At 38.0% G+C, this 20,594-nt stretch overlaps 1 protein-coding gene across 1 annotated transcript in view; it reads right to left on the bottom strand.

The window, feature by feature from the left end:
* Nucleotides 1-18,098, bottom strand: part of PITPNB (phosphatidylinositol transfer protein, beta) — a gene marked incomplete at its 5' end in the record, with an annotated part of 31,360 nt that extends 13,262 nt beyond the window's left edge. Inside the window, 6 exons of the mRNA XM_010582257.1 lie at nt 11,770-11,853; nt 13,013-13,087; nt 14,373-14,380; nt 14,980-15,071; nt 16,989-17,134; nt 18,039-18,098. Coding sequence (XP_010580559.1) covers nt 11,770-11,853; nt 13,013-13,087; nt 14,373-14,380; nt 14,980-15,071; nt 16,989-17,134; nt 18,039-18,098 — 465 coding nt within the window. The remainder of the gene's footprint in view (nt 1-11,769; nt 11,854-13,012; nt 13,088-14,372; nt 14,381-14,979; nt 15,072-16,988; nt 17,135-18,038) is intronic.
* Between the last annotated feature and the right edge of the window lie 2,496 nt (nt 18,099-20,594).

Here is a 20,594-nt window from a genome sequence, read left to right as displayed (position 1 = left end):
CAATGTTTCTTCTGAGACATACTAAATCACCTAATTACATCTCTCCTGCAGAAGTAGTGTATTTTGGAGAACTGGTTTCCCTAGACAATAGAATTACAAAGTTCTTGTAGACAAAAGCATGAACATAAGCATGTGTAAAATAAACCCAAACACTGTAACATTATAGAGCAGGAATTGTCAGATGGAGTTATACAGAAGACCACTCTAATCTAATATTCTGTCTTAGTGGCCAGTAACAGACGCTTCATGGAAGGATGCAAATAACCCAGGACAGAGCTATCACTCCAAGCAGTGAGCAGTTTGGTCTTCCCTATTCTGTGGGGTTTTTTTCTGGAAAGGATATAAACTCTTCCTTTATAGAGGATCATATAATTGGGTATTCCTCTCCACTTTTATTCTTGGCCTCAGATGCACCCTGTGAATTACTGACTAATGAATTACGAACTGTGCAAAAGTATTTCCCACTCCCATTCTTCTGAAGGGATTTCATATTTATTCTCCATATTTATTCACTAGGAAAATCCCAAATGAACCTGGGAAAAACAATCCACACAAAAGAATTCCAACCAACCTTCCTCAGCCCTCCCAAAACAGCTCCATTTCTGTTTTTCATGTTTAACTCATGTAACCTGAATTCAACAGATGGTCCTACCACGTATACAGTGGAGGAACTATTACATGAATTAATTGTTTCAGCTGTCAGAAGTATTGAAGATCACATGTAACATGCCAGTTTTCAAATCTAGATTATTCCATTGGCACAGAGGAACAAAGGCTACTTCTAGACTGAAATTCCAAATCCACAGGCAAGGCTACACAAATTAGTTATTAATGCTTTCATAACCATTTTGACATTTACAATGCACTTTTGGCAAGCTAGATGGAACTGGAAAATCCAGGAGGTCCTCTCAGAGGAATGTGATTTCACTTACAGAAAAATCAGCTGTTATTCTCTGATACTTTCTTCTCCCCAATTTTTTCTCATTGTTCCCAGTTCTTTTATTGTACCTACCTACACTATGTATTAAAATAGGCTGAAGAAACCTTCAGCCATTCTGTAATTAACATATCTAGAAACCATTAACTAGTATTCAGATAAACTTCCATATTAGGCATTCAAATATATACTTTAAGAATTGAGCAAATATTTCCTAGAAACATCTAAACGAGTCTAGACATTCAATCATATTGCTAATCAGTATGTTTTATGAACTTCCACAAAATAGTATTTTCCTCTATTCCTCCCGCTAAACTGAAACAATATGTTTATTTAAAGAACCCGTATAATAGCCAGCCAACTTTAGCAGGGTGCTCCCACAGGTGCTAAGATAATACTTTATTTACCTCACAGGGACAATTTGAGGAATCAGCATAAGCACTGTACATTAACATTTAAATTCAACAACACTTAAATGTAAGTCCACTCAAGTTATTATAATTGCAGAAAGACTAACAGCAATATTTGTCATCTGAATTTTAGTAAAAACCCACTTATTTACGATTTTACTGGAATAAAGCACATGTCCTTTTTACAGACATCAAAAAGAGCAAGCATATTCCTTCATGTATGATAGCTTCAGCATGCAGTATACAGCCCTAATTCTCAATTACTGCCGCATGTGAGCAATAGCACTGAGCAAGAGAGCCTGCTGGCTTTGCTCGCAGTCTGTCTCCTCCAGGAAACCAATGGAGGAGGCAAGCAGAGGGCACACAATTTACAGGGCTTGCCACCAGCTGTAGACTTCTCATCTCATTACTTATTTCCAACTACTGTGGGTGAAGACAGCTGCAACCTACTCGAATCCTCAGGTCCTGCATATTCTGGAGGCTGAATGTGATACGCCTTTTTTTTTTTCCCCTTCAATCCTTGGGTGGAAAAAAGAAGACATTTTCTTTACAACCAAATCACCTTTAAGAAATATATGTAAATACTACAGCAGAATATTTTCATAGAAATATATTTATGTTTTAAATTACTGATTATGACTGCCTTTTAACAATTTCACTCAAACACTGGATGGAAGACACTGAGAAAAGGATAAAGCTATAGCAATGGATAAACAATTTTCCAATAAAGATTTTGTTCTAGATAACTAATTCCTGGCACGAGTATTGCTACTGTTTTGGGGTAGCGATGTGCTAAACAGAACCACAAAATACAAGAGTTTCCATATTTTAGTGCCAGTTTTGTAAATAAAATCAGGTACTGCATTGAGATAACCCTGAATTTCTTAGTTTGATTGTCTGAATACCCTGCCAAGGTAGAGCTCATACCATAGTGGTGTAGGGCATATGGATATCCATACCATATACTTCATTTGCACTAGCAATACCCAGAGGAAGCTGCCTGGCCTGCTGTCCCAGTTGTAAGCACAGTCTCGCAGCATTGTATGACAACATCACATTTAGGATGTTCTCATAGTTAAGAGTATCTCTGTGCTTTCTTTAGAGGGAAAAAAGATGAAAGTGCAATAATTATAAAGAGATTGCTGTCATGCTTCCATGGATCACTACAGAGCACAACAGACCAAACTTAAAAGCAATAGAAGGACAATACCAAAATGAGCCCAACGTATGTAATATACAGGAATATTAGAAAACCTGGAGAGAACATAACACAAAATATCTTATGACACTAAAATTCTGTGGTACATCTGTATTTTGAATATTACATTAATTTTTGCTACCCTTTTCTCTAGAAGAATACATTAGAAATGGAAGAGATACAGAAGACAGCAAGAATGATTAATTATGGAACCAATTCCATTCAAATAACAAAGAAAGTAGACCATGAATCTTCAGCCTGGAAAAGACATGACTGAGAGGGATAAAATATGGAAATCTGTAAAACCAGAAAGGGAATATATGTAGGTAGGGACTGGAACTAGGAGAAGCTGAAAACCATAACCATATAAAATTGTCAGCAATCCAAACCAAAAATTTTAAACTACTTTCAACACAAATACAGGCAGAATACTGCCATCAGTGGTCAATAACGACCAAGAAAGAAAGAAAGCACAAGCATCTCTTAGAAGGGAGGGATTTTTTGAAAATTTTTTGCTGAAGGAAAACGAACTCCCTTCTGACAGGCAGTGCTTGGCTGAGCCCATGTGTTTGTGCTGCAACAGTGACATGTTTCTAAGCCATAAAACTTTTTTTTCCAAACTGTTCACTAGAAGGACAGATAAACTGCAGTTCTCCCTCCTTACTAAAGCTACAGTAGTGCATTCTCATGAAGAGTAGGAAGTAATTTGGACTGTTTCTTTACAATGGCACACTCTGCAGAGATTTCTCTACATAACTGTCAAAGAGAAAGGTTACACCAGACAACACAGCTCATCAGCACTGGATTTACCATGGAAAGTGCCAATATAGAGAATGTAGCAAACCACTTCATTTTAACAACAACCATCTCAAATTAAGTGCAACCCTTATGATTAAAACAGAAAAATAAACCACAATTTATTAGTCAATGTAATATTTTTAAGAAAGGCAGTACAGGGAATTAGACTATTTTGAACAATTTTCTGACCCATGAAACAATCTGGGCTGCACTAACATGTGGAGGCACCAAAATGCATAAAAAGGTAGAAAGCAGAACATCTTTTCCCTAAGTGGAAAGATAATAATAGTAATAATAATATAGTATTGCAGGGATGGTGAATTTGTTTATAATATTATTTATGTTTATATTATTTACATTTTATTAGTCATATACTTATTATTTTACATGATATTATAGTAATATTATTTATATATGGTAATTGTTATGTTTATAGTATTTGCCTTTGGTTCCAGTTAGACAGCAATGAATGTAATTGCTACCTAACTAGCCCTTCCTACACCAGTTCCATGTGTGAAGCAGGGGGAGTAAGCAGCAGAGTGGAGGTTTTTACCTTCCTTAACATCCAGTGCTGATCACTACTGGAAAAAGCACACTGTTGTGGTCCAGTCTGAAAATGTCAATGCCAGAAAGAAAAATCCACAGGACACTAGATGAATCACTCTGTGTAAGATTATGAAGTGCACATATTTTGACTAGGTGACATTACTTGTAACTAGACTGTACCTTTGTACTAGCTTGTAAGACCCAGGACAAAATCAGTTTCGAAGACTGGTAAAGTTTTCTATGCCAGAGACCACATACAGAAGCTTTGAACCAGGACCTTTCAGGACTCAGTTAACCCAAATCCTGCTAAGGACAGAAAAACCCCCCTGTCTAGGTTGAAGTCTAGATGGACAAGAGAGCATTGTAGGAACTCTTCCCAACACACAAACCCTACCAGCATGCAAGGAAGAAGACTGGACTAGAGCCAAAGTACAAATAAACAACAGTTCTTTGCAGAATTTAAGGAAAATATCTGTGCAGCAACAGCTCAACTCCTGACAGCAACAAGTCCTTCTTAGGAAGAAAAACAGGTGGCTGTTGGAACAAGTATTACAGCTAAAAAACCCTGAAGCCCTCTTGAAAGATAGACAGACAAAACATCATTATGCAGCAGCATAACAATATAAAGGAGTTAAAAACCATTTCAAAGAAATACACAAATATCGTTTCATAGGCAGTTTCTGCTCAAAATCTCAATATAATATGCATGAATGCAACAAACTGTTACAAATTATTTCGAGAGACTGTGAACCACATACAATAAAGTAATTGCAACAAACTCAGAATACGGGTGTTTCTTTACAATTCTCATTCTCATTTATAAGACCTGCTAGAAGCAGTCATGGAACTCGTGATAGCTCGTAGTTCACTCTATCAAGCAGTATAAAACTCGAAGCATACCTACAGGACAGAATGATTTTAAGAAAACTTTTAGAACCTAACATAAAAATGATACAAGTCTGATGTCTTATGCACAAATTCATGAAAAAAGCTTCCTGAACAGCGAATGGCATAAGACTAACTAGGCAGGTGGACACAATTTCTGGCTTTTCAACTCCATATTGCATTAGTTTTTTAAACAGAAGAACATACATACTATCAGTGTTATTTAGCAGAAAATGCACATAAAGATGACTGTGGAAGGAAACACATACTAGCTCTTTTCTCCAGTATGATCCATAGCTCTGAAGACTCTTTGACAGCAAAATAAAAGATCAAAATCAGGTTGATCAAAGTATGTCATATTCCCAACTCAGTGCATGATTTCCATGTCTCATAACTGAAACAATGACCAGCACTACTGTACACTTAACTGATATGCAAGAAAAGTGTTCACCTATTTTGGGTAGGTTTAGCTAAATGGCTTTTAATAACAAATGTCTTACAGTCATTCCCATCTCCTGAAGAGTCCTGTAGCTACAGGACAGCTACTATGTGAACAGTTCCCTGAAATCACCTTTGAAAGCATGCCAAGGTTCAAATGAAAAATAAAATCAGCCTTGTTAAATTAGCACAGACGTACACTGCAGTGTCATCCTATGTACTAAAAGTTAAAGGTCTCCATGAAAGAGACTGTTTTGTAAGACAGTCTGGAAGATACAAAGATTTATAAGCACCCAGGACAGTATGAAAAAAAGCCTGAGGGGACAGAAAAGAGAAAGAGGGGAGAAAAAACACTAGTAAGCTAGAAATAAGTCCTATTTGTACATACATAGGTTGTTCCATGGGATGCGCAGTTTAAGATACATACTTAAAAGAGCAAGCCACAGGCACTACTGAAGGAATTAAGCAAAATTCAAAGCGTGTACAAATTATTCTATTTTCTAAACCGGTAAATAACATCACAATATGAAGAAAGGCTGTTTCTGTAAGCAGGCTGAAGATTGGGAGAAAGTAACAGGGCCATCTAACAATCCCCTGGGCAAACACTTAATCATTTGCATCTTTATTCTAAAGAAGTACTGATGGAGGTTGAACAGTTCATCTATTCAAACTCAGTAATTCAGACAAGCTTTTTTTGAAAATACAAATGCCCAAGGAAAACACACTTCGGGGTGAAAAGTCAGGTCTGTAGCAGTCAGTCTGTTTTCCATATATCTCTGGATACTGGCACCTCAAAGAGCCCAAGTGACCAGGGACACATCTATAGGGTCACTTTCAGGGAGTGCACCTAGCACCAGACTGTCATTTTTGATGCTTGAATCCTGATCACTAACATATTTTTAAACAAGTCAAGGACATTACAGGATCCACAATCCCAAGTATTGCAAGTCACTGGGCTTTCTTTAGCAGCAGCTAAACAAAAAGACTGACCACTCCATTCCCATAGCCATTGCAGCATTCTTCAAAACACAGTAATTTTGTAGGCTCGACTGTAAACACCTAAGGCACTTGGAAAGTGGAGCTTCACAAGACTTGAGAAACAACTGCTGAATAAAGACATGACCGCATGATCCAAAGTCATCTAGTTATCATCCACCAGCTGAGCACCAGTAGCAGTCCATATTCACATACTTGCCTCAGCTGGACACCAAAATGAAACAGCCCCGCAGAACTGAAGTCCAACAAAATCCCATTTAAGTTGATAGGGCTTTCCCATGCTTCTTCAAAAATAAATGTTCTTGATTTTTTAAAAGAAACTAAGAGGTATGTTCTGATCCTTTCGCTAATACACGGAGTGAACTTTATGACTTAGATAAGATGTTCCAAGACTGTTACCAATGAAACGCATGACGATACTAAGCTTCTGGGCTAATAATATGGACTTTAAGTCCGAAATGGGAGAGATCCATCTATCAGAAAAACAGCTCTTGCACTCAAGAATATTTTAACACTCTTTTACAGACTACAAAAGAAGAGCATTTCCTACATTCCATTATATTTCTTCAAACTGCAGAACAAGGGATATCTCAAGGCACACAGTAATTTGACTGATTTGTATAAAATTGTATTTTTAGAACTTTGTTTCAAGTAATATAATGAAGATCCACTACAACCTAGAACAAGACATTTAATTTCTTCATTGTACAAAAATAGCTATAAACCTGATTTCAATTTCTTTGTTTTCACTACACTCTACTTTCTTACAAATCGTTTCAAAAAATGTAGCCTCTTCTGATGTTAATTGAGTGTTCACTTCTGCTTACTCTTCAAAAAGTCTTACTCTCCTGGGAAGTGATTTTTATATACAAATCACGTAAAGCTACACAGATTATATGCTGGAGATGATTAAGAGAGGGCAGGGTTAAATTTATATCTAAAGCAAGCCACAGATGTCGGCCAAATTATTTCTATACATACTTAAACAAGCATGAGTTAGCATATGCATGCCATTAGTATCTTAAAAGACATTTACTATTTTTATATTTATGCTGATTGTAGCTCTGAAACTAAAATAACTGCTACACTACAATGGGTTAGACAAGGTTCATTCACTGAACAAAAGGATAAATCTTGAATATATGAAAACTTTTATCAAAATAGCTGGATCTTATAAACATAGTTCCATCTTTCAGTCATACTGTTATCCAAGACAGTACATTTGAGTTGCTTTTCCAGGCAAAACTATGACTGAGAAAATAAATGTGCAAATAAAACTTTCCTTTGGCAATACCTGACTATTCCTTTTCCCCCCAAAAAAAACATACCAAAAAAAAAAAGCATACCAAAAAAAAAAAGCATACCAAAAAAAAAAAGCATACCAAAAAAAAAAAGCATACCAAAAAAAAAACCCACCCAGCCACCTAGAAATGTAATTCCCAAAGAAGCATCATAACAACAAAAAAAGAAGCCATACAATGCACATGATTTCAGAAACTACCCAACAGAGTGAACTAGTGACTGCTCTAATATCACTGAACAAAGACAAAGAAACTGTAGGAAAAGAACCTCTGGACAAATAGAATACATGGAGAACAGCTAATGCTTTCATAGGGGACATATACTTTCCAAAACCAGCAGCCTTCTCCAAAGGCATAAAGTAAGCATGTAGATCATGGCAATTTTGTTACTACGATGTAGCTAAACTTCAAAAAAAAATTCCTCAAGTTCCATTACCTAACCTTCATAAACATATTAGCATAAATGGAAAGTCTCTCTCATGGAGTCATAAGCAGTAAAGAGAGAGAAATCAAAGGCCAGAAACTGCAAATTTTCATAACAGAAGAGACTACAAGTGTGGGTCCCAAAGAATTTCTGCTAACTAATCCTTAACTGTCTAGGAAAGGGGGCAAACAAGTAGAGCGGAAAGGGTGTCAGCCTACAGATAACCAGAGTTATCAAAGTTTGCATAAGAGTTTGAGTACAATGTCAGCCTTTATTTAATGAAGTCAGGACTTTGCAAAACTGAATTTCTGGGAGATGAAATGGAAATGAAAATTTGAATCACATGGTGAAAATTAGTCCCAGGTATTCCTACACAACAACGGGCTACACTGTGAGTTTGAATTTGAAAATATTTTCTTGAAATATTTGCTAAAAGCGCAAATGGTGTTAGAAGTTACCAAAAAAGAAAGAGAATGTAGAAACATCAGAAGAGACTTAAGACTCTGGATTAAACCACTCTGCACTCATAGTTTTGATACTCTGTAGGTCAAATATACAAAAGGAAAAAAAAAAGAAAAAAGAGGATAATGCACTGAAAATAGTTCCAACAACTTCCCCACATGAAATGGCTTCTACATGGAGATGGACTTAAAGATAAGGACCCTCAGCTTGGAAAGATATGCTAAAAAAGAGGTAGGGGAAGAAAAAGAAAATATGATCAAAATCTGTAAGATAAATTATGCAGAAAATATAAATAGGAAACATCCCCACCCCCAACAAATTAATTAAATTATCAGTCAGGCAAAAAGAAAATATCTCCATACCATCTAGCACTCTACAGAATTTATGATGTCATAAAGATCAAAAGTATAAATGGGTTAAAAAATGGATTAGATGTACTTATGGGCATATAAGTGGCTAATAAACACAACAGGCCAGATACAACCAGTAGCTCTGGAAGTCCTTTAAATATAGACTGATCTTTCAGAGATATGCATCTCCCAGCTTCTAGTATATACTTCCCAAGTTTCTTATCCTTCCACAAGTATCTGCTACTGGCCACTAACAGGATACTGGGTTAGATGGATCTTTGTCCCGAGCCAAAAATATAACTTGTTTTAGCATACCACCATCTGTCAGTCTTCAGTACAAAGGAAACTGGCAATATCAAAGGCAGGCCATGTAATCCAATAGTGCAAGAGGGCATACAGCATGAGCAGTGCTGCTCACTAAGAGTACTTCAAACAGAATAAATACTTAAGTTCAACACACAGTAATAAGCACAACTCTTTGTTTACACATACTGTGGTCAAGCAAGCACTCTGACAGATGACAGCATTGTAGTTGTCTGCCACAATTCCAGGCATGGAATAGGGAATGCACAACATACATTTACCTGCCAGGTCAGCTCTAAGGTCATATGGAATGTCTGAAAGAACAAGGGGCAGCAAAACGCTTCCTCGCTGCATTAAAATAGGCAAGACATATTTAATTTGGTTTACAGGGAGGTTCTCCAAACAATGTATTTTCACACATGTAAATCCACAGATAATCCGTTAAACATTAGTTAAGCAACAGTGCAGGTTATACACCTATGTTGGTAACGCAAATGGAAATTTATGAAGCAGAAACCTTTCCCCCTTCACACACCACAGCCTTTCCCCTCCTTCCTCTACTTTCCTGCAAAGGGATCCTCTCCCCACAATGCCAGATATCCAAGTATTTATTTTTAGAAAGTAATAATTAAATAGTATAAAGAAAGTCTCCTTGCACAAAATCGAGAGAATAAAATTTATTGTGTGAACACAAATTACTGTCAATATTAGTGCATACCATTTTCCTACTACCAAAAATTAATGTTTAGACATAGAACAGTCCAGCTGCTAGAATTAAACAAACCAGACAACAAGCCCAGATGTGTAGAAAGCAACAGCAGTAAAAACAAGGAAGTAAGGCAGGCACATAAATAAGTACAGTGAAGCTGTCCTCTAAAGTTGCATAAAGCAGCATCTAAAATCAACATGTCCTACCTTCTTACGCAGATTAATCATACACACCATGAAAAATTGGACATGAGCCGGCAACGTGTGCTTTGCAGCCCAGAAAGCCAACCATATCCTGGGCTGCACCAAAAGCAGCGTGGCCAGCAGGTCGAGGGAGGGCATTCTGCCCCTCTGCTCCGCTCTGGTGAGACCCTACCTGTGGTACTGCATCCAGCTCTGGGGTCCCCAGCACAAGACAGACACAGACGGACCTGTTAGAGTGGGTCCAGAGGAGGGCCATGAAAATCTGAGGGCTGGAACACCACTGCAGTGCAGAAAGGCTGAGAGAGTTGGGGTTGTTCAGCCTGGAGACATGAAGGTTCCAGGAAGATCTCACTGCAGCCTTTCAATATATAAAGGGGGCTTATAAGAAAGATAGAGAAAGACTTTACCAAGGCCTGTAGTGACAGTACAAGAGGCAACAGTTTTAAACTGAGAGGGTAGATTTAGATTGTATATAAGCAAGATTTTTTTTTTTTTATGGTGATGGTAGTGAGGTACAGGAACAGGTTGCCTAGAGGAGTTGTGGATGCCCTATCCCTGGAAGTGTTCAAGACCAGGTTGGATGGGGCTTTGAGCAACCTCATGTAGTGAAAGATATCCCTACCCATGGCAAAGGGATTGGACTAGATGATCTCTGAAGGTCCCTTCCAACCCAAACATATGACTACAAGCTGGTTAACAAAAAACTGACAACAGAGGGGACAAGAATGGGAACTATTACAACTGTCAGCAAAATCTCAACATGGCAGATAAAGCTTAACTAGAAATCCTTTCACGTATTTATTTCAGTAGAATTTGATACAATCACATTCAGGGTAGTACTGTCTTTTCTGTGCAAAGACCTATTGAAAAGGCAAGTTGAAAGTGTGCATGCCCAGCACTAAACTTTGCTAAACTTACTTCTTCATCTCGCCACCTACTTCCGTCACACATGTAAGCAAGGTAAGACTCCACGCAATCCTGGTGAAGACACTCCTTCCAAATTTACACCCATGCTCTGTGTACAAATTCACTGAGTAACCACACAGTCTTACTAATAAAATCTGTCCTTCTAAATTTTTGCTTCTTATATCAAGATACTAAGCTTAAAGTTCTCAGGGAAAAAACCACAGACTCCTATGCATAGACTTCTGGGCATATCCAGGACACTTATGTTTGTCAAAACAATCACTAAAGATGAAACTGAAAAAGTAATCCCACAGCTTTCGGAAGAGATGAGCAGTTCATGTCTTGAGATGCTCTGATGAAAAAAGTTTAAAAACAAAAAAACAGGTCTAGATTTCAATGGCAAAACCTGATTGATCCTCTTGAGACTGCCATAACCCCAGAGTGAAGGATGTGTGGAGGGACAGAATTTAATTTAAAGAATTTGTAACCAAGAAGTAGCAGCAGAAGCACAGGAGTAGCTTGGTGGAGACACTGTGCTCTGTCATGCAGGACAGCTGGGATAGATTCTTGCACTTGGTCTCACGCACCACAGTGAGAACATAAATGCTTGCTTGACCAAATCAATTACTTTATCTACAATTGAAAGTAAACACTACACTTGTGCCAAAAGCCTGTTGCCCTTCATGTCTTAGTTGTGCAACTAGAAGTCAAATTCAGTAGACAGAAGTTGTAAATGCATTTACTAAGTGTGGAACTTTGGAATGAATGATTCTATTCAAGACAATTTTCATTTATCTGTTGGGTAAATTCCATACCATTTTAGTTTATTCACAATCAACACAAAGCATCAACAGAATTAGCTGCATGTTACATCCATATCCCAATAGCAGAGCATTTACTTACTCCTGGTTCTACTTGAGTTCTATCTGCAATGTCAATATGGACAATTTCAACAGTCTTCCATGTGTTTGGATCTAAATTGTGCACCTGCAAAAAGAGGAAAAGGAATGATTTCCATGCTGTCACCTCACACAGCGAGGCACCTTATGCAGTACGTATGCGTGCCATGGATTTTTTCTGGCCTTCATAAAGGCAGTGTTCTCAAAACCTATCCTTTCTTCCTCTGCCTTTCTAAAAAGGAATAATCTCCACAGTTACAGTTCAAATTCACTCACTAACCAATTTTAAACCAGCACAAAGCCTTCACTTCTTGTGCATTCAGGAAACCTGGATTTAAGATTAAGCTGTATTCTTCTGTCACATTTGTTAGTGCTAATGAAATCAACCTCTAATTAGAAACATTACCCATTTGGTAGTCTGCATGAGCTTTTTGATCTAGAAAGGAGCTGCACAAATTCTAAAGTGCGAATATGGCAGGTTTCAATAACCTGACTAAATCTAGTAGGTTCCCTAAATCATAGGGCTGCCTTTAATACAGACCAGATGAAGTGTGTGTCATATGAAGGTATATGAAGGTCTGAAGATGTAATCAGCTTCACACCTGTAGTCTGTCAGGCATACCTAAACTTACAATTACAGCAAGCAGAGCTGTCCAAGAAATATTCTCCTTCTCTGTAGCATATCCATTGCTACAGTTCATCCAAACACTGAAAATATACTGACAACTATTCCTTTGTGAATGGTTTATGGATAAGTTTGTCACTATAGTAAAAAAACAGCTGAAGAGACCTGTGAACCAAACCAACTATTTAGAGAGGAAAACAAGAGTATTGCCAGCTTGGAAAATTTGCAGAAGCTGCTTCAATATATAACTCTACAGAAGTGTATGCAGATAAACTCCAATAGCCTTGTGAAACCTGTTTTCAAACAAACTTGTCAGCCTAAGTAGCACAAGCATGTCTAAGGTAAAAACATGAAATTAAAAAGAACTTACTGAAAATCTATTTAAATATTTGAGTGAGAATCAAGCGTCTGCATTGGCCTCAACACAAAAAATAAAAACCTTTTCTTTTTCTTGCATCTCATTAGGTGAGACAGCTGACCACGTTAGAAGGATTTGAATAATGCTTTCTTTGTTTTACATTATCACTTGTAGGGCTTTGACTTTATGCAGTATAGAATACTTTATCTGGATGACTATATGTTGAAAATATTACTAATACTTGGTATCCAAATCCCAACTCACGTTCTCTGATGTCCCCAAATCTGGTTTATGCCAGGTCTCAATTTTTATGAAGAAGTCATCTTTCATATATTCATTCTGTAAGAATTAAATCAAAAAGCATGAGTCTGAATACACCTCTGTGCTTAAAGTTTAGATAAATGATATTTACATATAAGTCACTACAAAGCCTTGACTAGCAACATATTCCAAATTATAAAATTATATTAATTATAAATTATAAAATTAAATATAAAAGAAACAGCTCCCTTACCCACATGCAGAAATAGGTACAATGAGATAACTAGTATCTAAATCTTAAGTATCAGCTACGGCAGTAAGTAGTAAATTAAAACCAGCTATGTTTGAGAAATCCATCTCTAACTCTTGCATACAAATAGAAATAATACTGTCATTTACCATCCTTCCTCAACCCTGAAATTCTTTACCTCCATGTTCAAGTAATTTTCAAATTATGAATACTGCAGTTAAGACAAAAAAACCCTAAAATACATTTGCTTGAAACTTTTAATAAGTGAGACTATTCTGAGGCAGGGGTAATAGATAATAAACACTAGATGTTACTGTATAGCACAATTATGATAATAAAGGTCCAGCTACCACTGAACTGTATGTCTAAAGACTAGCACAGAACGCTTCCAATTTCAGAAGAAAGCATATACCAGTGTGCGCATGTATCATGATGAGTCAAGCTAAACAATTCACAAACTGATTTGTTACTCCTTATGTTGCATCCACCTAGTGACAATCTAAATCAAGTTTGCAAGTGAGCAGATAAAGCAATTTAACATTAAACTTCTAAGCTTCCTTAAACAGGTCACCAAAATATATACACAGGGAAATAAAGTCTTAATGATCTCTTTCCCACGCATCTTAAATAAAAACCAGAAAACCCCAAGTGCCCAGCTATGATGATCCATTTAGTTTCTCAGTTAACCCATTTTAACTGAGGCAGGATTTCACTTTACAGAAATGGGATTTCGGACATTTAGGGATTGATTTTATTTCACTGCTCTTCCTGCATTCAAGAGTGTAGAAACGCTGGATTTGGATTTTTTTTTTTTTCCTCCCCCTTTTTTAGCCTTATGTCTTACCAGGACAGATATTATGCTGCTGTAATGGTAAGTAAAGGCATAAAAGAAGATACAAAACATGAAAACATTTCTCTGACAAATAATAGTTCTAATTATAGCCATGTGCAGAAAAATAAAGTAACAAGGAGCTCTATGCCAGGAACCCTCACAAGGCATATATAAAAGGTTGAAGCTAGCTTGCTAGAGTCACAGTCAATTTTAGCAGTAATAACAGATAAAATATATTTAAAAAAACCCAACACAGGACTGATAGTAATTCAAATACTCACTGTCACAACTGGTCATTGGAAACACATGCAATGAAAATGAAAAGGAAACACAAAGTGTTATTAGATACAATTGTTTCTGAAAAGTCTTGCATAAAATGATTGCTTCACAGCGTAAGAAACATTCAAAATTAGTCTAACAGCATTTGTGTGCATCAAGTCAGCAGAGTTCAGCAGACTTTGACTTGCTGGCCTTAACCTTAGAAGTTTGTTATAAGATATTTCAAAGTATTCAACAGAAACACAAAAGAAATAGAGCCTACTCTTAGAACCTACGCAATTAAAAGTATTCAAATAAAGCAATCTCCTTATTCTAACAGACTATGAAGAATTAAATTCCTTTCAAACTCTCTGTTCTAGACCTTAAGAGAATCACCTCTTCAGTCTTACCCTAGGGACACTGGATACTAAGACTCTGGAGGAACCAGTAACTAGTCCCTCGAGGTTGCTCTTCAGAAGCACCTCTCATTTTCAGAAGAGGAGATCTCACAAACGCAACATTAAAATTTGAAATATATTTTCCACATGATGGCATCCGCTTTTCTCCTAAACTGTTTAAGACTATCCCTCAACTGAACACTGACAGCAAAACACACAACAGTAGACCTACTTGTTCTACAGTAGGGATATGCATTCCAAGCCTTCTCATGGAACACCAGGGAGCCTTCTGGAGCAATCATCCTTACAAAACCAGGAACTTTACTGTGAAAAACAAACATTGACAATATTTTTTAAATTTCTGCCAGCTGAAATTCCTCACTGATATCTTCCACGCTAATAAGAAAGGCACATTCTACCTAAGCACCTTAAAGGTTATGATGCACAAGTTACCCACAGTTAAATATGTTGGAACTCTAGCAATTTTACTGATCACAACATAATGAAGAAAAAAACCAGGGAAGGTAATAATCAGATAATTGAGAGTGAGCTAGAAATAATTTTGGAAGCACTATGATCACAATGAAAGCTGTGCTTTCTTTTCAAGGACAGCAAAGACAAGTGTTGAGGGAGAGCGCTGCCCAAGACATGCCACCTCCAAACTCTCTAGCAAAACTGCGGGTTCATCAGTGAGCAAGCTTGTAACTTGGCTGGCCGGCATTCTAGATGGAAGGCCCTTCAGCTATTTCAACCACGCTTGAAGAGGAAAAATGCAGCTCACCATAAGCAGAATTACCACCTCTGATAATAATTGTCCTCTTTAGTCCAACAGAGTGCCCATGACGGTTGCCAAAAATTGGATGCTTGGGACAAAAGTAACAAAATCTGGTACAAGAGAAATTTGGTATTACCTAGGAGAATACTTGAGGCTGGTGCCCTTAAGTAGGTGAGTTTGAACAAACTATGTGTACACATGTGCATAAGGGACAGACAGAGTTCAATCTATGTAAGCGTCCCATCCTCAATTTTTCTCCAAGGATGGTGAATAAGTTCCTGTCCTTTTTTCTTTTAGATTCAAGGGAAAAAGACAACTGATGATTCCTTTTTTACATCACAGGAACCTTATGTCCCATTTATCTGGGACTTCTCTTTTTCTAGAGCAAGCAAACACAATTCTTTCGGCTCTTCCATACGAGTCATGCTGCCCATGCTTACTTTCTACCCTCTAGTCTCTCTCTAGTTTGTGCACATCTGAAAGTCCAATGCCCAAAGCCAACTAAAATTAATTACAATCCATACTGTGCACGCAACAATCCTGCATAACAGAGCCCTGAAGAAAGTTTGCCTTCATGTTTACTTTCGCATAGCTGAGACACTAAACATTCAGATGCTTTTGAACAGTACTGCTGTACAGCATTTATTTCCCATGTTGTCTTTGTGCTTCTCCAACAGGTAGCCAAGTGTAAACATACTCAATTCTTCAACTTTCTAGACCTTTTTTCCCCAATTATAAACATTTGGAATACTAATCCTCACAACTTGACAACATATTACAAATCCTAACAATGTGGCTGCCTTTATGGTACTGCAGCCCTCTAGAGTAACATCAACTGTTAATCTCTAAATGTTCAGACCCCTTTTGGGTCAGTTTTCCAAATAAGCCAGGTTTTACCCACTGTGAAATGTATGTAACTTCTGAAAATATTCTTTACCTTACTCATTCTCTCTCAGAAAAACTACCCTACCACACCACAAGAACTTGTGTGATGCCTTATAGAGTGTTTTTAAAGAGCATTCAGCCAATAAGAACTCTTTCTTAAATACCAAAGCATATGAAAACATTCTTCCTTTATAATGCAATAAACATTCTCCTTTTCTCTATCCTCCTATATCAACACTCCTGTCTTTTGGGCTATCCTACAAAGCATCTGTGATACCAACCCATCATTTCAGCTATCTACTAAGCATTCAAATTATTCTTACTTAGAGATGCATTTGCCTATTCACATATTGGACATTCTGCACAGTTCTCCATTACTCTGTCCCACATATTTAAAATCCACTGTATTTCACATGTTTTCTCACTCACCAGAGCATTCATGCACAATTCAGCAAATTACAGACTGGCAGAAAAATGCAAGTAAGTACCCCAGAAGAGTAAGCAATGGAAGGCTGCCCTCACTTTTAAACATTTCTCACTCAATATCAACTGACCATAACACGTATCAATGTTTTTCTCACCTCTTTAAATGATAGATTTTGTGAGTATATTGTCCCTTCTCGCCATCCTTTTCATAAGGCTCATTTTTTAAGACTTGAATTCCTTCACCGCCTCCTGTTTCATTTTTGCTAGCTTCTGCCACAGAATAAAGTTGCCCAACTTGATACTGAAAATTTAAGAGAAGTAAAATTTCAATTTTAAAGTTAGCCAAAACTTTTAATGCATACAAAAATTTAGCTGTTTCCAGTGAAAATGTGGTAGTACAAGCAAGATTATCAGGGAAGTAAAATACACCATATAAAAAACATTTAGTGAAGTATGACAATCTGCTGGCAAAATCTATCTGTAGATCACAAGCACCAGGTCTATAATCAGCTTGTTTCATATTAATGCAACACTTTTGTATAGTATACCAAATGCATTATTCTTCATTTTTCTCATCCTAAAAGCAAAGTATATATGTTGTTCTTAATTGTATAAAAGAAATATAATTTTTAGTTTACAGATTTTGAAGTGACTGCTTTCCAGCTATGAGCGTCCCAAATTCATACTTTTAACCAACTAGATACTGCCCTCCCAGGACTCAAAATGCAAACTGCAGAAGAAAGCAAGCATAACATTTTCCCTCAGAAGTACATTCAGACATCCTACCATGACTTTCATTTAAATATATCTCAGTACCATTTAAATAGCTGGCTTCAGATCTTGGAAGATGATTCCTACCTTTGCCTTTAGGAAAAGACTTGGAGTCACTCAATGCCTTGATCAGCAGGAAAATTCTGCTGCAGTGCAGAATTTCACAACTTTCTTTTCTTGCTTGTAAGCTGTGGAGTGGCTCAGAAACAACTAAAGGTTCTCTGCCTGACAGGCATTTGCCTCCTTTGAAATCCACTAATCTGCAAGAGGTTAACTCTGCTCAACTGGTGGCTTACTCATGCAGTAACTTACCTGTGGCAGACTGCTGGGCACACAGCACAGGACACATTTGGATACAGACTAGTCAGATTTAAATTAAGACACATCTTCCCACCCTTCACCCCAAAACAAAAGCAGGTTGGATGAGGACATACCTCTTGCACTGAGCAAGGTAAAACCACTCGGCTGAAAGAGGAAAAGAGCAAATTCAACAAAATGAATAATTAGGCTTCATCTGCAGATAACAGATATAAACTGTAACAAAGACATTCAAGAAGGAAGTGTTAAAACGGTTAATTCAAGTTTTCTTTTTAGAAATGCTCTGTAACAGTAAGGTTGCATGGATGCAATGCAAGAAATTCAAGTAAAAATCAACAATGGATACGTTCCAAAAGTTTAAAAAAAAAAAGGGGTTAAGACTGTTAGAAGCTGCAGAGAAGAGCCAGGAAATCCAAGATCTACTTCCAGCTCTGCCATAACTTTGTATTGTGCTGAATTTCTTTAAGCTTTGAGGTGTGAGCTTTTTTCACACGTTACACAGTAAGCAGTCCCGTCTGTACAACTTCAAAGGACAAATGCACAGGCTCTCAGAGCCTACAAATGAATTTTGGCAATTACAGCAGTTATGAATGATTTAAAAAAGCAACCACAGCCCATATCCCATTTAAGTGGCAGAACCAAGTGCATTTTATGCAAACAGTTTAGTTCTAATACAATACACTGTACAGTTAACAGCAACGTCAGGGGATGCAGAAGTTGATTTTTCACAGCAACAGTACACTGCACAGACAGTATTTTTCAGTTTCACCTTACATAATAAAATGGACAAAGATGATACAAATCATTGTTGTTGCAAAGCAACATCATAGAACAACTACATTGTTCCTATAGGTTTTAAGTGATGTTACCTCCTTTACTGAAAACCTTATGGCCATTAAGATTCAATGCAACATAATCATCCTGAAAGCACGAACATAAGTTAAGTCTGTCCACTGTTTTAGAAAGGAAGAAAGTTATTGTTAGCTGATTCAACTCTTGCTACCCCCTGCTGTGTCCACATTTTGTGAACAGTAAGTTTGACATGTTTTTGTTTAGGTACTACTATGAAAATTACTTCAGCAGCTTGAGTGCTTTGTACCCCCCCCACGGCAGAAAATTCAGCAACCTTGAGAAGACAGAAATGATCATCCCCAAGGATCAAATTCAGTCTTTCAATTTCCATGCAACTACTTCTTTACCCCTTACTGGATAAAGATTTTCCTATTTTAGTCTACTATGTGCCAAGCTGAAATAGTTTTATTTAAACCGTAAAACCTTCAGAGAGAAACAGAAAAACATTATCAGCCTCAAATGTTGGCAAGTGTCAGGCTGAAAGCAGAACTTGCATCCAAACACAGAATGGCCAAATGGCAACCACAATAAAATTCCCATAAGGAGTCCTATTATATCTCATTTTACCTGATAAAAAGTCCTTAAACTGTTTTTAAAGCTGGCTAGCAAGACCAATAAAGACAGAAGACACCTGTCTTGGCATTAGCAGATCCTGACTGAATACCTAGAGAGGACACATCTGTGGCTTGCAAGGCAGTATAGGGGATTTTTGTGCAACTTCAGCTTTAGTCTTTAATGGGGCAACATGTAAAATAGGAGTATAATCAGTAAAACACAGCAAGCGTACAGGTACAAGGAAAGGTGAGGAATTAAAGGGAAGAATTGTAAGGAACAGGTTTTTTTGAACTTAAGAATGATGACAAACAAGACAATAATTCAAAAGAGCTGAGTAGCAAAGAAATCTGATGAGAACTTCTAAAGCACACAGCCCACCATTATCTTGTAGGAAATGCAAGAGAGACAACTTCTCCTGCAAAGATCAATGCAAGGTCTCGCTAAAATGCGAGAAGAGCAGGACACTTGGTTCTGCATGCTGCGCTGCCAGATATAGCGCTGGTACCTCAGTCCTGTCAGTTTGCACCTACTCTCTGAAATTTAGGTACATCTTTGAAGTATCCTTGGAAGCCTGTTTGGAACCTAACAAACACATTTGCTACTATTTATTATTTTGAATTATTTGGAACCTGCACATTGCCTTTACTACTACAGCAGAGACTACATATTACTAGACAGTGAGGTACTATAAAGCCAAAGGGGTGGGAGGAAGAAACTGGCTGGTGGTTTGCTAGCAAAAGACCTTACGGGAAAGATCTACCCAACGACACAGTGTTCCCAGCACCCCCGGCACAGGTAACTGCAGAGCCATGAAGGACACCGACGCTGCTCCAGGACTGTCACCACTGCCACTTGAGTTCCCTGCTAAGCAGAGTGGAGGCCCCCTTTCCAAAGCACCTGAGATACAGCACTCCCTGCAACGTCTGTCAGCTTTGCAGGGGCACACAGACATCGGCGCCTTGGTAAAGCATTAGCCCCAAAGGAGGAGTTTGAGAAACCCGTTCTGCGGGGACACAGTTCACTGGCTCCGGGGCGGGGGTCACCCCTCGGGATCACTCCTCGGGATCACTCGACTGCACGCACACGCGCGGGTGCCTGTGAAGTCGATGGCACCTTCACTCGGCGTCAAGCGGCAGCTCGAGGCTGAAGCGCGGGACGTGGGCGCGGAGCACCAGCGCACGGAAACGGCAGAGAAGCACAAAGCAGATCCGCGCCCCGGGCCGGCGGCGCTCCCGGCTCCCGGCCACCAGACGAACCGCTCCCCG

This window comes from Haliaeetus leucocephalus, unplaced genomic scaffold, assembly GCF_000737465.1.
Source record: "Haliaeetus leucocephalus isolate CR32 unplaced genomic scaffold, Haliaeetus_leucocephalus-4.0 Scaffold840, whole genome shotgun sequence".
Lineage (NCBI taxonomy): Eukaryota > Metazoa > Chordata > Aves > Accipitriformes > Accipitridae > Haliaeetus > Haliaeetus leucocephalus.
The sequence above is the reverse complement of the archived record's forward strand: the minus strand, read 5'-3'. Positions and strand labels throughout refer to the sequence as shown.